Source organism: Ursus maritimus (assembly GCF_017311325.1).
Source record: "Ursus maritimus isolate PB19 chromosome X unlocalized genomic scaffold, ASM1731132v1 scaffold_X1, whole genome shotgun sequence".
In the NCBI taxonomy this organism is placed as follows: Eukaryota; Metazoa; Chordata; class Mammalia; order Carnivora; family Ursidae; genus Ursus; species Ursus maritimus.
The window spans coordinates 50,467,876-50,484,457 of record NW_024423319.1 but is presented as its reverse complement, the minus strand read 5'-3'; the positions used below and the strand labels follow the sequence as shown (position 1 = coordinate 50,484,457).

Below are 16,582 nucleotides of genomic sequence, written 5' to 3'. Positions count from 1 at the left end.
TAAATAAATAAATAAATAAATAAATAAATAAATAAAATGCAGAATGAACATGTGAGTGATATGGGGGTAACATTCAAAGTTAGGAAGTTTCTTTCTATTTAGAAAGAGATTATTAAAACAAAATACAGGGGTGCCTGGGTGGCTCAGTCATTAAGCTTCTGCCTTCGGCTCAGGGCGTGATCCCGGAGTTCTGGGATCGAGCCCCACATCAGGCTCCCTGCTCCTCTGGGAGCCTGCTTCTTCCTCTCCCACTCCCCTTGTTTGTGTTCCCTCTCTCGCTGGCTGTCTCTTTCTCTGTCAAATAAATAAATAAAATCTTTAAAAAAATAAAAAATAAAAAAAATAAAACTAAATACACAGTTAAGATCCTACTATATATAAACTTCTGTATGATTTTTTTATTTGATGTCAAAGAGATCACAAGTGTTCCTCGGTTATTACAAAGTTTTTATGAATTTCACATTATTCTTTAATTATCGTTCATTTCATTGCACTAAAGTTTTTACTTAATCGCTTTCCTATTGCTGGTCCTCTAGACTTGAATTTTTATGCTATTTGAAATAAGATCATATGATTTTCTATGGCCAAAAATCCTGGTTTCTACTTCAGGCTTTTTCTTAAAAACAGCTTTTAACAACTAGTATTACTGTCAAAGGTTATGAATATTTGTAAGCCTCTATCTAATTCTTTCCTAGAAAATTTATAATTTTTTTCCTGTTGGCATTGCGTGAGTGTTCCTGTAACTGTGCCGTCAGTGGTATAAGGTATTCGACACATTAAAAACCGTGTTTGCTAATTGGATAAATGAGAGAAATGGTGTCTCAGTTCAAACAAAATTTATTTAGCACTTACCTTTGTGGGTACAGTGTTAGAGGCTGAGAATAGGAAGATATTTTTATGTTTCACTCTGCTTTTAAGGAACTAAATTTCTCTTGAGAGAAGTAGCCATATAAACTATTAGAATACAGTGAAAAAGTCTATAAAGAATCAAAAGTACTATAGGAGCACTGAGAATGGAGTTACCACATATAGAGGTGTCATGAAAAACTTCATAAAGGAATTGACCCCAAGAAGAATGGAAATTCCAGAGAAACAGAGAGTGGAATGGTAGTAATGAGGGTTGAGGGATGGGAGAAATGGAAAGATATTGGTCAAAGGGTAAAAATTTCCAGTTATAACATTAACAAGTTTGGGAAACTAATATACATGATGATAATTATAGCTAATAGTATGGTATTCTATAGTTGAATGTTGCTAAGAGAGTAGATCTTAAATGTTCTCACCACAAAATAAAAAATGGTAACTATGCAATGGGATAGAAGTGTTCACTAATGCTATGGTGATAATCAGTTTGCAATACATAAATGTGTCAAATCAACACATCATACTCTTAAACTTACATAATATTATGTGTCAATTATATCTCAATAAAGCTGGAGGGAACAACAAAGTAAGAGATAGTATATTAGTTTTTTTTTTTTTTTAACAATATAGAGGATTTTTTTTTTTTTAAATCTGCCAAAAGAAATCAAATGCCTTTGGGAAGTGGGAAATGGGGATGGGAGGCAGAAATTGCTTTTTTTCATAACCAGACTTGTAGAACGATTTGGCTATTTAAACTATGTACATGTATAACTATCATAACAATAAAAACTATGTTTAGAACTTCCACAAACAAATAATTAAAAGTTGCTTATATTCTAAAAAGAAGAAGAAGAAAAGGAAGAAGAATAGTAATAATAATGATGATGGGGGTTCATCATGCCAGGGTAACAAAAAGAGAGTCCAGGAAATGTGAGCCAAAGAAGGAAGACATGAACCAGCTGTTGAGTATTCAGAAGCACTAAGTACGGGAGAATGCCTTAAATGGAAATCAGCGACAAGGAGATGGAGTCCTACATTGAAGTGCTTTACATGTATTGATCCTGTAGATGACAGGATCACAAAAAGAATTAACATGTATCTCGTTTTATAATATGCTACTTTTTATGACAAGAGCTTTGTATATATATTATTTTGTGTAATCCTCATAACAACCTTATGGGGTTAGTATTGTTTTTCCCATTTCACAGATCAGGAAACTAAGGTTCACAAAGGGTAAGTGATTTGCCAAGAATCACACAATAAATGGTGGAGAAAGAACTCCAAGTAGGTGTGTCTGACTTCAAAGGCCATGTCTTTTTCTACCTTAGCATACCACTGGATTATTAAAGTATTTTAAGCCTTGTGGTAGAAAAGTCAGGTTTTGGTTTTTAAAGGATAAATGTGAAACAAACTGAGGGCTTCAGAGGGGAGGGGGTGGGGGAATGGGATAGGCCGGTGATGGGTAGTAAGGAGGGCACGTATTGCATGGTGCGCTGGGTGTTATACACAACTAATGAATCATACAACTTTACATCAGAAACCAGGGATGTTTGGTGACTAACATAATATAATAAAAAAATGTTATTATTAAAAAAAATAAAGGATAAATGTAGCATAGTGTGGAACCAAGTTTGATGATGCCATTATTGACCAACTTAGATGTGCGTTTTTAGGAGGACAATTTAGTAGTACATATTTTTCAAATTCCAGATCAGATTTAAATGACATTTAGTCAGCACTTTCTATGTGCTGGACACTCTGTCTGCTAGGTGTGTTTTATTACATTGTCTAAATTAATGTTAATTTTGGTTGAATGCAATTTTTTTCAAATATCGAAACATGTTTTATAATGATTGTCCAGTTTGAACTACTAGAAAAACTGTTTTGGGAAGAACATATGTGATGTCCAGGGCTAAATATATTTTGTCAGTAAGTATTACCAACATGACATCTGGTCATGTGTCATGGTTAGAATTTCTCGTGATCACATCTTAAAAAATATCATTCTGCAACTTTTAGGCATCCAACCATATTTGATACCGAAATAGTAAGTGCTTTTGAATTTGGTGAGAAATTACAATAGACCTACATCATGAAGGTTAATTTCTAGTTGTTCCAGGTTAAATGTAATGACCATTTAGTTAAATTTCTTATTTGAGTTTTCTTATCTATTACTGGCTCCAAAGAAGGTAAACAAATCATTTACAAGTTGGCAAAAGGGGCAAAAGGACCATAATTGTTAATCTTTATTTTAGAATACTAAAGTCTAGAAATTACAGTTGCGAATGTAACTTGCTGGCTCACTGGAGGGATGATAATGGACTTTTTGAAATGGATAGAAACCTAGATTCATTTAAAAATATATATAATGTAGAGCTGCTAGATGGACTTTATCACATCCAGGGCAGCAATAGAATTACTGACTTGGGAACTAAAGCAGATGTGTGCAGCAAGCCCATCCACTCAATACACTCAGGAGTGGTAATTTTATTGTTCCACTCTGATTAAAATTCAGGTACGGATTGTTGTTCGCCTTAAAAGAGCAGTTCACTAATAAAAACTCAACAATTAATTGCAATGACCATTCAGAGAAAAACAATCAATAGTGAAAGCTAGAAATGTATGTGCCCTAAAAGTAGATTGTGGAGCTACAACCAGGAAGAAGACATGCTTACTGTGAATATCTCAAGTAGAGCCAATGGGAGAGAAGACCAAAGAATGGTAAAACCTACGTTGTGCTGTATCGGCTAAACCACCTTTAACCCTTCCCCTGGTACCGCTGTTAATGTGCCAGTTATGTGCCCTATGAAGGGAAAATGGTTGAGTCTCACATTTCTCCTGCTTCTGTTGGAGAAATTCTGATGGATATTTTCATGGCTATGTGCTTTAAAGGTCTGGAGCTCTTTGATTTAGTTTACTCCCCCCACCTCCAAATGCAATTAGCCGTGTGGTTGTTATTGGCAACATTTGTTTCAAGAGAAGTATAACAGCGAGACATTTGGGGGGAGGAACGTCTTAATATGAATATCCGTGGTACTTGTGCAAGTTTAGAGTAACTCAAAGAAAAACAGAGCAAAGAGGAAAAATAGGAATAAATTAGAAGCATAGCCCAGAGGAAAATGACCTTAACCAACATCTAGAAATATTTGTACTTAGAATGAGTCAGGGATGCAGGAATTATTACCTAGACTTCTACAGCCAGAAAACTAACTGTAGACTAAATTATATTGTAGCAATGTAATGAAACAATGTAACTATTCTGAAGTAGGCTCTGTATGCAAATGCCTTCCTATTACACACATCCAGCTCAGACCCCTCTTCTGAGCTTGGGACCCATATATTCCAATCTCCTAATTATAATCTCAATTCCGATGGTTCATACAGTTGAAACTAAGTAAATCCCAAGCTAAACCCTTGATCTTTCCCCACAAATCTCTAAATGTCTCCATTTCTGTTATTCATGCCAGAAACCTGGAAATCATTCTTAATAATTCCTTCTTCCTTACCTCTCACATTTTATCCACCCTAAGACCAGTTGGCACTACCTCTAAAATACATACTGCAATCATCTTTGGTCACCTTAATGCAAGCCACCATCACCTTCTGTCTAGACCATAATAATTGGTTCCTAATGCGTGGCCCCTTTTCCATTATTGACCCCCCTCCCTCCATTTTCCACATAGCTGTCAGAGTTGTTTTTTTTTTTTTTAATGTAAATGTAGTCAACCTCTCCTTCTCACAGCCTTTCAGTGCTTTCCCACAACTCTAGAAGATACCATCTACCTCTTGAACCCCGTGTCCTCCATTAATCCATTGTTCAGTTATTAGCAAAAATATTTAAGGCATAATAGGTTTATGAGATGATAAAACCTAGATAAAACTCTGCTCTATTTATGGTGAGGAATATAGAAAATTATTATAATTGTGTCCTGTAGTTGCCTTTATTTACATTGCCAATCTCTTATCTGTGAGAATATAGTAATCTTATTAGTACCCACAGTCAGTAAAGGAATAAGGAAAATGTAACCATGAATTTACTATACTCTTCCAAGCATCTTTTATCTGACTGGTAACGGTACTCCCAAGCAGAAGAACTGCTAATCTGGGCAGCACTAATGTGGAGTGGATTCTAATGGCTCCAACATTATGACCTCAGCGCTGACATTGATTTCATGACAACCTGCATTCAGTTTGACTGAAAGTTGATGGCTTTATATAAGTACATACTTGTGGACTTGATGCATTAGACTTGTTCTGGAAAAACCCAGTGAATTGCAAAAATACCTATGCCAAATCATATAGTCCCATTAATTTCCCTGATGAGTTCATGAATACAGTTTATGGAAAATCTGGCCACAGTCACAAAAAGTACACTCAAGAAGGCTAACATTCTTTTAACATAGCATTATAACTTTATGATGACACTCTGTATTTTTAATTCTTTTCAAATAGCATGTGGAAGAACGTATTCAAATGGTTTATCAATCTATATAATCTTTTTTTTCATTTCTCACACCCAATTTATCAGAACTTTAGTGATATTGAATATAGTTGTTTTCTACAAGTTTTTATCTTTGTGACTTTTTCAATAATATTAATTACTATAGCTCAGAACGAAACACACATATAAACCTATACTCAAAATTCCAAATTTTACAATCTTGTAATTTCAGATTTCTTAAATTAAGATTTTGTCCTTTCTCAGCTTAGGCAACAAGTCTGCATACTCCATAGTCCATATTTTTCCGTAATTTTACTGATTTATTTTTAAGACCTCCTATTACAGTATTGAGTAGCTTTTTGTGACATGGTTCCCTTTTACCATCAGTGTTCTACTTCCAAGGTGACAAAATAATGTATTACATAGATTTGACAAGTGAAGACATTAGTATAGGATTGTCATAAAGGATTTATCAGCATTTAAAGGTTCTGGCAAGCTTTTCTATTGAGGAAAATACCACTCTATCCATTTACATAAAATCCCTAGGGGAGGATAATTCAGTATAGCCCAAACTCAACTCAATAAAGACTTGACTTGACCCATTAAAATCATTCCAGTTTGAGGTGTGGGTGAGTGAAGGATCTTTTAGTGTAAGGAATACAACTGAGCTTTAAAAAAAAAGTCTTTGTGATGAGAACAAACTATTCCAAAACGACTATATCCAGCTTGGCTTAATAGAAGCTTCAGCTTGCATATGTATTTCCCAATCCTGGCCTTGAACTAAGACTGTCAACAAGAGTAGGAGATTTCAGTTTGCTTTTTAGCCTTTGATTTAAAACTTCACACATACTATTTGCTGCAGGCAGAATAACAGTTGCAGAAAGACAGCAGGCAAAAGAACTGTGATTCTTCGTGAGTAGCTTGACTGTCCACTGCTGGTGGTTTGGTGGTCGGGGTACAGATTTTTCTTATTGCAAAATCATTATTCAGAGGGCTTCAAACTTCCCCTTCAGCCTCCTTTACCCCAGTTATCCTCTAGGCATACCTTCCATAGTCAGTAGTAAGGTAGTTAACGTGTGTGGTTTTTTTGTTCCTTTACTTAGAAGGCTCCATTTTTTTAGTTTAAAAAAATGCATTCAGACTGAGGACTTGTATAAATATATGAACCCAGACACTGAAACATGCGTAGTGAGCTTTTTAGAGTTAAACATTTATATTATGTTTATAAAACAGTTTTCGTTTTTTCTTAAGGAAGTCCCACTGTTCTTAGCATCCATTTGGGCCATATTATGAATCCAATTTAGAGAAACTCCACCTTATATCCCCAAGAGCACACATTAGAGGGGCAAGTGATGGTCTTTGTGAACACATATTGGGGACATATATTTTTAAATTTTATTTAATAAGGATTCTAGTTAAATTGTGTTTTCTGTTAAGGTGACTTTGTAACAATTATTTCTTTCTCCTAAGAATGAGTCATTTTCTAATTGATTTTTGTATTATAGGAATTTTTTAATAGGGTGCCAGTTACTACTTATTTTCTTTAAAAGACTGAGAAGCCCACAGTAATGAGCTTTTGCTGTTGTTATTCTATAAACACATTTGCTTCATTTCCATGTAAATATCCATGTAAATATCATTTTTATATAAAGTGAAACTATTATAAATGCACTTAAGAAAGAATGCAACTGTGCCTATTGTCCGGGTTGCTTGTAATGCCCTTTTCTTTTTTACTATGCTTTCTGGATGAGTCACTTTAATGTTGTGCTGCTCAGCTGATAGTAATTCTTCAACTAAATATATTCAGTTAAAGAAAATTATGGTGCTTATAATTATGTTGGGGCCTATTCACATAGACTTGCAAGAGTAAATTTTTACTTGGCCTTTCTTAGAGCAAAGATGTAAGAAGTGCTTAGTTACTTTGTCAGTGGGTAAAATTAATAGAAACATTTAATTCAGGGAAAAAATCCTCAAGTTTCTCGAAAAGCTTTTATATTTACATAAAATTACACACTCTGCACATGCTCTAGAGACTGTCACCAGAGTACTGTGATTTTTTCCCTTAAATGTGTATCAGTTCTCTTATATAATATGTAATCAAAGAGCCTTTAAATTTAAAATCTTCCTTAAAATATTTATTTTATACTTTACTTTTCTTAAAAATTACTAATTAAAGCATGCCTGTCATTTAAAATGTTTTGAGTAAAGATCAGAACACTCTCATATGTTTGCTTGAAGCCAGGAAAAAAGTCTATGTGTATTTTTCAACTGAAGTAAGTAGATAAATAAGATTTGTTGGGAAAGTTTCTCCCTACATATAACTCAAGAGAGTATACTGAGCTTAAAAGGTTATTTATGGAGTACAAGGAAGGCAGCTATAAAAAAAGAACTTGATAGCTATAATTTAATTTTTAGTGTTATAATTCAAATTCAGCAATTCAGTAGCAGATGTAAAAAATGAAATGAAAGGAAAAAAATTAAAGTGCCACCAGACTGACTAATCAGTCATTGAAAATGCCTGTAGTAGGAATTTACTCAGAAAATGTTTGCTCTGTCATTAAAGATTCCCTAATTTATATTAGTGAACTAAATAATGGCAGGCACAAAAATAGAGCCTGAGTCTGAGACGATGTAGGGGACAAGCATTTCTAACCCACTCTGGTATTTTAACGTTCTTAGTTAGGACTCTAGGTACTCTATATCTCCCCCCAGCTCCAGTAAAAATATTTCGGTCTCTCTCTTGCCTCCCTCCCCCCCAAACCCACTACTCACATTCTGTCTCTCCTTCCCTCCTTCCCTCTTTCTCTCTCTTTCTCTCTCTCAGTATTAGAAGTAATGGAGTCTAAGACCTAATTATTTTTTTTTAAGGTTTTATTTTTTTGACAGAGAGCACAGCAGGGGGAGCAGCAGGCAGAGGGAGAGGGAGAAGCAGGCTTTCTGCTGAGCTGGGAGCCCAATGTGGGGCTCAATCCCAGGACCCTGGGATCTTGACCTGAGCAGAAAGCAGACACTTAACCAACTGAGCCACCCAGGCACCCCAGCTAGGAACTAATTAAATTGTTAAATAATCAACATTGGTTCACAGCTTCTTAAGACTGAAGCAAATGTACTTAAGGCAAATAATCAGGCAAACAAACGCATGTTAATTCTAATGCTCAAAAAAAAAAAAAAAAAAAAAAAAGCGCCTGTTATCTTTTATACAAGTCTAGAAAGCCAAAATAACTAACTTATAAATGTCACCAGAGGAATACAGACTACCACACAGGTTTTAATTTCCAGAAATATTTTTTAAATTTGGTACTTGCTAATGTCTCTAACAAGTCGGGTGTTCATTAGTATAATTGTCACCGGTTCCCAGACCTAAAATTCCATGTACCCTGTAAAACCTACAAACAGGGAACACAATCTATATTTAGTTCTTTTGATTAGAAAGGTAACTAATACTATATTAAATCAGACCATAGTGTGTTAGCAGCTAGGAAATAACTGCTTTTTTGTTGTTGTTGCTATTCAGATTATATCTAAACTGTTGTTTAATTCTTGATGGCACATATATAGTAGGAATTTTTCTGCCAGAAGGTAGGGAAAAGAGGGAAGAATGGTGGAATATGAAATGAATATTTATATATCACCTATATACCAGGTATAATGATAGAAACTTTAGCAAAACATTTTAATTTAACAACTACACTTTAGGGAAGGTATTATTATCTTCATTTTGCAAATTAGGAAATGAAGACCCAGAGAGAATAAGAGACTGGCTCAAGATAACCTAACTAGTATTTAATATGGCAGAGATTAGAACCTAAGTGGATCTGACTCCTAAGACCGTGCCTATCCCCTAATTTAAGTGACATGGTATGTACCAGTGGGCACAGATTCATTCCAACTTTCTGGCCTTCTAGTTCCTAGAGACATTGCTTTACATTTATAATTTCCTGATGAGATATCATTGGGCTCATATCATAGCCCTGCTTGAGCATAGTACATACCTCATAGAGTTTTGTATGGATTAGATGAGTTAATACATAAAACTAGTTAGAATAATGTCTACACATATTAAGTACTCACTAAATGGTAGTTATTACTTAAGAGTTCAAGTAATAACTAACCCTTATACATTAGGAAGACTAGTTGTAGGAACTTGGGTATTTATAGCCTGGGCAGATTGAGAAGATGCAAGTGACCAGGTCAGGGTCAGGAGATTGAGCCCCGCGTTAGGCTCTGTGCTCAGCTCGGAATCTGCCTGAGTTTCTCTCTCCCTCTCTCTCCCCCTCCTGCTCATGCTTGTGCTCTGTCTCTCTCTCTCTCTCTCTCTCTAAAATAAATAAATCTTTAAAAAAGATGCAAGTGATGCCTTTCCCATAAAATAAGGAATTGACACCTTTCCTGTAAAATAAGGAATAAACTTAATCAGTGTTGCTATGAGGCAACATGAGGACTAATTGGTAAGAGTTCAGGTAGGCTGATTTTGATTATAAGTAAACAAAATTTTTTCTAATTATATCAACTGTCTAGGGAATAAGCCACTTGGGTGTAGTGAATCCTCTGTTCTGTATCTAATTTATATACCACTGTAGATCCACTGAGCACCCCTTCTAGGCAACCCCCCACCTCCAAGCCTGGGCCATTTGTCTTGCTCCCCATCTAAAATGGGAAGTTAACATTCTTGAAAACAGAATTTTACTAATGAGAGAATAGAAAATGAGAAGGCACCACCAGGTGAACTTTAACTAACTCTTCCAAATTACTGTTGTTTCATTTATCCTATCTAGAGACCAGGTCTGATTACATGATTGTAGGGCCTAGTGAAAACTGAAAATGCAGGGACCCATTTAAAATAAGAATTTCAAAATGGTGACAGGAAAGCATTAAACAAAGTGTAGGGCGGGCCCTTCTAAGCATGGAGTGATTGCATAGGTCACATGCCCATGAAGTTGGCCCTGATAGAGACAACCTGGGACTCTAAGCAACCACCTGTAATTTTTGTAAAGCTATGGCCAGTTCAGTAACTTACTCTCTTGTATTAACTTTCTTCCCTTTTCCTTCATGCCCATTTCCCTCTGATTATACCCCACCTTCACCCCTAATAAGGCAAGCTTTGTCTTCGGTCCTATTTTCTAAGAATGTAGACTATGACACTGTATAACCTGAGTTTTTAAAATTTGAGAGGCTGGTCCAAATCCCGTTTAGTGTCACTTCTAAGTCTAAGATACCATAATTCCATAGATTGAAGGATATACATTTTAAATAATTGTATTGTTCATTTAATGCAACCATGAAATTGTATCTGAGCTAGAATCCTTGGATTAGTACATCTCCAATATTTTATTTTATTTTGTTTAGACATATTACTAATTTATTAGAGCGAAAGACAAAGGAGCCTAACAAAGGTATCCCTTCCTTCTCTTCCTTATCCCAGTTCCTTACTTTCCTGTTTATCTAAGCATCTCCTGCAATCCCAGCCACCTTTACATATTATTAGACATACTTCAACTTCCTGCTTCTTTTTCATACTCACTAGTAATTGATATGGTAACTTCCAATCATTATGATTGTGTCTAACCTCTGTATGCACATTCATTTGCAGAAGTAGGCATAAATTTGACATATGAGTGAAATCATATGGTATTTGTCTTTCTCTGATAGACTTATTTCACTTAGCATAATACTCCCTAGCTCCATTCATGTTGTTGCAAATGGCAAGATTTCATTCTTTTTATGATTAATAGTCTGTGTGTGTGTGTGTGCGTGTATCTTTTTGCTTCTCGAATCTAAGGTTAGAGTGTTAGGGTTATGGCCAGAGTTAGGGTTAGGGCCAGAAAACAAAACAAATAAGCAAAGAGGAAAAAAGAAAGAAACAAGACTCTTAACTATAGAGAACAAACTGATGATCACTAGAGGGGAGGTGGGTGGGGTGATGGGTTAAACAGGTGATGGGGATTAAGGGGTGCACTTGTGCTGAAAAGCACCAGGTGTTTTATCGAAGTGTGGAATGACTATGTTGTACACCTGAAAATAATATTACGCTGTATGTTAGCTAACCGGAATTTAGACAAAAGCTTATTTAAAAAAAGAAACTGAAAAAAAGCACAAATTTAAATCTGAACCAGAACTTTTTGAGATAGGCATAATCATCCAACATTTATTGAGTATTATGTATGACAAATACAGAGTGGAAAGCGAAGTATTGGATACAGATCTTACCATTATGTAGCTTGAGATTTTATAATGGAGGCTCTGTGTTTATGCGGACAAAACAAAAATTATTATCAAAGTGGAAGGTGATATGTGGAAGATCACTTGAACACACAAAAGTGCCTATAAATGGTAGAGAATCTGGACTAGAATTCTGGAGGGACTTATGGAGGATTTAGGATTTGACATATGAAATTGAGGAGGACAGATGTCTGGCAAATACTGCTTTATTCAGAATTCAACTTGATTAAAAAATACTGTCTCTTGTTATTTGAGATATCTAGACTTTTGTGTGCATAGAACTCGATTAGGCTATTTTTATTGAGCAATCAGATGAATCATTGTCACCATCCCATTTTTACTACTGGAATTACTATTTCTTCTAGTGGTGGGATTACTATTGTGACCTAAACCTGGCCTTTGGGCACATTTTGTTTATTATAGAACGTTATCATGAGTTTATTTCTTTTATGTAACCTAAATGACATAACTAACTTGTGAACTTCCTACCTTCAATTTTTCAATCAAGCACATGGGGAAGAACAAACCTTTTGAATAATTACTGAAACTCTACTGGAAAAATGCAAGTGAAAAAAATTTAGTTTTAAAGTAAGAGAAAATAATTTCCTCCACAGCAAACTCATCCTTTAAATAAAGCAAGCAAGGAAATTTTTGGCAAGACAAACCTCAGACTTCTCTGATAAAGAATAATTTCCAAGCTTGTCAGAGCTAAACAAGTAGAACTTAATTGGAAAGAGTTATTTGAATTGACAGATTAATGAAAAAAATTGTCTTTAGTGTTGGTGTTTGATTTTCAGTCTCTTGAACTTCCATGTATATTTAAGGCAAATTTCTCCTTCTTGAGTTATAAAGGTGTGGGTGTCAATGTGATGATTTTGTATCAGAAGAGTTTGGCTCAAATTTGCCCGAAGGTTGATTTTGTCAGTCTCTTGAATTTTTCATTGCAATTCTGATATGCCTCTGAATGAGATCAAAATTTACTTAAAAAAAAATTGTAATATTACCCTTTTTCTGTTTCACAGTCCTTTAATGAAAAGAACACTGTTTCAGAGCCTGGATTTAAAAACGAATGTCACAGTCTAACCTATTAAATTCTAATACTTAACCTTGTCTTTTCAGCTAGAACTCTGCCAAATGTATTGATATTGATAGAAGTGTCTTCATTTATAATTGGCAGTCATTCAGTAATAGAATATCTATAAAATAGTACACATTTAAAAACTAACACTGTGAAGAGAGGGCATCATAAGAGATCTGGAAAATGTGCATGTACTTAGGAGCAGTTTGAATACAATACTTAAAATTATTGGTTGTCAATGAGGAGAGAAAAAAGTACAGACAATGTTAGGGGTAAAGCAACTAATGATAGTGTTTGAGAGCACCCTGAAGCTTTGTGGGTATGTATGTGCATGTGTATTCTCTGGAGTTTGCTCTAAATTCCCTTTATGTATCAACAGTAATTTTTCACATCTCTATGCATACGAAAAGTTAAGACAAGAACTTTTATCATAGATGTTGGTTTATAAAAATCAGGATATTTCAACAAAAGAAAAATACTTGAACCCTTTTTATAATTTACCTTTATATCATTTATATAGCCAAGAACATGCATCAATAAAGTAAGATCTCTTTGAACCTTGGTTTCTCTTTAATCTTCAAATTAGATTTTAAAGAATGAAACATTAGGAATTCCATCAATAAATTTAAATAGAAATGGCTTCATTTGAACTAATGGCTGAATAAAATGGTGACATTCTCATATTAAACATGATGATTTGGTGTATTATATTACACATTTTCACTTATTTCATGGAGAGTAGAATTTTTATGAGCAGTAATTCAGAAAAATGTGAGTTGACTTCATGGAACTATTCTGCACATTAGAAAATACTTTAAATGATACTGTTTTCTTTTAGTTGTTTTTTGGAATATTTGGTAAACTACTCTAAACACTTTGCACATTGTTCTTTAGTTTCAGCTCAAATTCTCAAGAGCAACCTTACAGCAATGGAACAACAAATTATTAATCTGGAACGTGACATCAAGAAATTCCCCGAAACAGAAAATCAACATGATAAGTTTGTGGAGAAGATGACAATATCCTTTATTTAAGCATTTTATTTATTAGTTTCCCCCTCTCTCTCTCTCTTTCTCTGCCACTGTGTGTGTGTGTGTGTGTGTGTGTGTGTGTGCACGCGCACCTGTGTATTTACTGTGTGGTTGGTTCTAAACTTACCAGTCTACCTACTCAGGCTGTCTGGGTGAATTTGTGTATGGGCTGTTTTTATATCAGTAGCATAAATTTTAGTTCACAGTGTTTGGAACCAGGTAAAGTAGGCAAGGAAACAATTATGTGAGAAAAAATGCCATGTCTCAGAGAAGCATTTCATTTGAAGGCCCACCAGATATGCAAGGTAAGTAAGTCTTACAAGGCTTGATTAGACCCAGAACAAAACAAAGAATCCTCTTATGTAACCAATTGTTTAAAGGAAATGATCACCATAAGAGTTTTTGGTCAGAGACTTTTTTTTCCTCTTTGCCTGTGTACAGGCATTTCCTGAGGGCACACATGCATATTCAAGGGCAATCAGAGGATGACTACTATCGGGAGACTGAAAAGATTGGGAAGGATAGGTAAAATGGATGCCTGGATGGATGGATAGATGAATTGATCAGTAGATTATGTGTTTAAATAAATTGTGGTAGCTATCTATATAACATAAAGCATTTCCTTCTAAATAGATCTTTTTAAACCCCTGTTTTATGTATAGTATATTCATACAAAATACAGAAATATATGAAAGAAGAATTTGAGAAATAGCATTTAGCTTGAATTATTTAAAGTTAAATCTGCCATCTAAAGATAACCTACATTAGAGCTTTTCTTTTTTTTTTTTCTATTTTGGTTTTCAAAAGTTAAAGTCATATCCTCCTCCTGTAGGTTTAAATAAATATCTTGAACTGCTGATTGATCACCATTTTATATCTCTATAGGGAATAAATACTATAAATTCTTTATCTGATAATAAGTAAATTCTTTCAACAACCGTATAGCAGTCACCTTGTTTCAAGGTTAAATCTATTGCCTTTTTCTTCTGTAGTATGCTTACTTTCCTGCCAAACTTAGAAATTATGGTACTGAACTCAAATTACTTGAGAATGGCAATTTAGATTTATGTGAAAAATAGTTTTTCATTCTAAGGCTTGGATTCATGAATTAATACTGTGTTTTATGTGGTCCGTTAGTGATGCTGAGTACTTTAATAAATAGGAATACTGGAAACATAAGTTTGTGGGTGACTGGAGGCAGGAAATCCTCAAAAATAACCTTGAGTTATATAACTTCCCACATCTGGATCCTTAATGTGAAGATTTGACTTTATTGCTGATTAGATTTTTCTTACAAGCATGTCATATTGTCCTGTGGCTGGGAACAACACCACCTACATCTTTTGGCTTTTGATTTTGGTTCTTGCCTCATATATTTGAATTTAATTCCTTATCCTCTTGTTCTTTTTAACATTTCCTTCTTCGATTGGCTTGTGGCCACACAACAGCTTGCAACATTGAGGAGGCTTTGTTGTTCATTTAGAAAAAAAAAGTAATTTCAAACCCTCATGAACTTGGCCTAGACTCTTTATTTTATTTCTGTCTTTATGCAGGTAATTAAGCACTTTAAAATGAAAATCCAGAGCCTTCTGTATCTGTATTTTACAGATGAATGGTTATTCTTCATTTAAGTGGCACTAAAGTGTGACTGTTTGTCCACAAGGGGATTGCAAACTATATTAAAATGTATGGGGCTCTTACTTTGCATATCATATTTTTTTTTGAAAAACAAAATAAAATATACAGCAATTTATTTTAGGTAAAAAGTTTAGAATATTGAGTTGAGTTGGTTAAAAACTCCAAGTTAATCAGTTACAATGATAGAACTGTTGCTCAAATTATTCTTGCTTTGGAAGACTCCATAGGCACCCATCGAGAGTTTTAATCTTCTAGAAAATTACAAACAAAATACATGATCTTCATATGTATTTATGTGACATGAATTCTGGTGCCTAATTAGTATTTTTCTACTCTTCTGGCAATTCCATAAGAGAAGAGTATTTTAAAGTGGAATGCTTGATTATGTTTTTAAAATTAGAACCACGATTCTATTTTTTATCCAGGATTCTTTGTAGTGGATGATTTTTCTGATGTTTCTGTCCCCTGCCAATAATTTGTTTTGACTGAGGTCACTAAACTTTAAACTGAGTAACTACAGGCACAAGAGCACCAGTGCTATAGTTAGCAACAATGGCATGATGGCCAGAGACCAACTGAATATGCAGGTTGAATCTTCACCAAATCTCCAGGTTGAGCTAAGTTCCACAGCACCTTATGTTCACCCTCACTCTTTCACAATATTGATTGAACACTTAAAATGTGCTAGGCATTGCCAGACCATGAAAATATAATAGTGCACAAGATGGAAAACTTGACCTCAGGCCACTGACAGTCTGGCATTTACATGCTTCTCTGTCTTGCTGTCTCCATGGTCAAGATCAATCGTATCTGGCCTGTTAATTTCTCTATGCCCATCATAATATGTAGCACGTAGCAACATGTATGCACTCAGTAGGTACATATTGAATCACAGAATATAGCTAGAGACAATGAAGACCATATAGTCGCAACTCCTACTTTTAATTAGCACTTCAGAAGGGATAATGTTAAACAGTGGTAGGCTGTGCTTGTGGTTATTAAATTTTTCTTCATATAAATCTTCTCAGGGGGTTGCCTGGGTGACTCAGTTGGTTAAGTGCCTGCCTTCGACTCAGGTCATGATCCCAGGGTCCTGGAACCTGTTTCTCCCTCTGCCTGCCGCTCCCCCTGCTGTTTTCTGTCTTTCTCTCTCTCTCTCTGACAAATAAATAAATAAAATCTTTTTTAAAAAATCTTCTCAGGAACTTAAATAACATTAAATCACCTTTTTAGAGCATGCATATAAAATATAATCAGATTTATAAGGGATAATCCAGACCTTTTTAAAGGAAATGTCAAAAAAAAAAAAAA

General features: G+C 34.7%; 1 protein-coding gene across 2 annotated transcripts in view; it reads left to right on the top strand.

Annotated features, from left to right (window-relative positions):
• The window catches only part of DIAPH2 (diaphanous related formin 2), a 1,070,037-nt gene that overhangs the window by 699,079 nt on the left and 354,376 nt on the right, over positions 1-16,582 (top strand). For both annotated transcript variants that reach the window (XM_040630182.1, XM_040630183.1), the window contains one exon: positions 13,497-13,621. In XM_040630182.1, the coding sequence (XP_040486116.1) occupies positions 13,497-13,621 (125 nt within the window). The remainder of the gene's footprint in view (positions 1-13,496; positions 13,622-16,582) is intronic.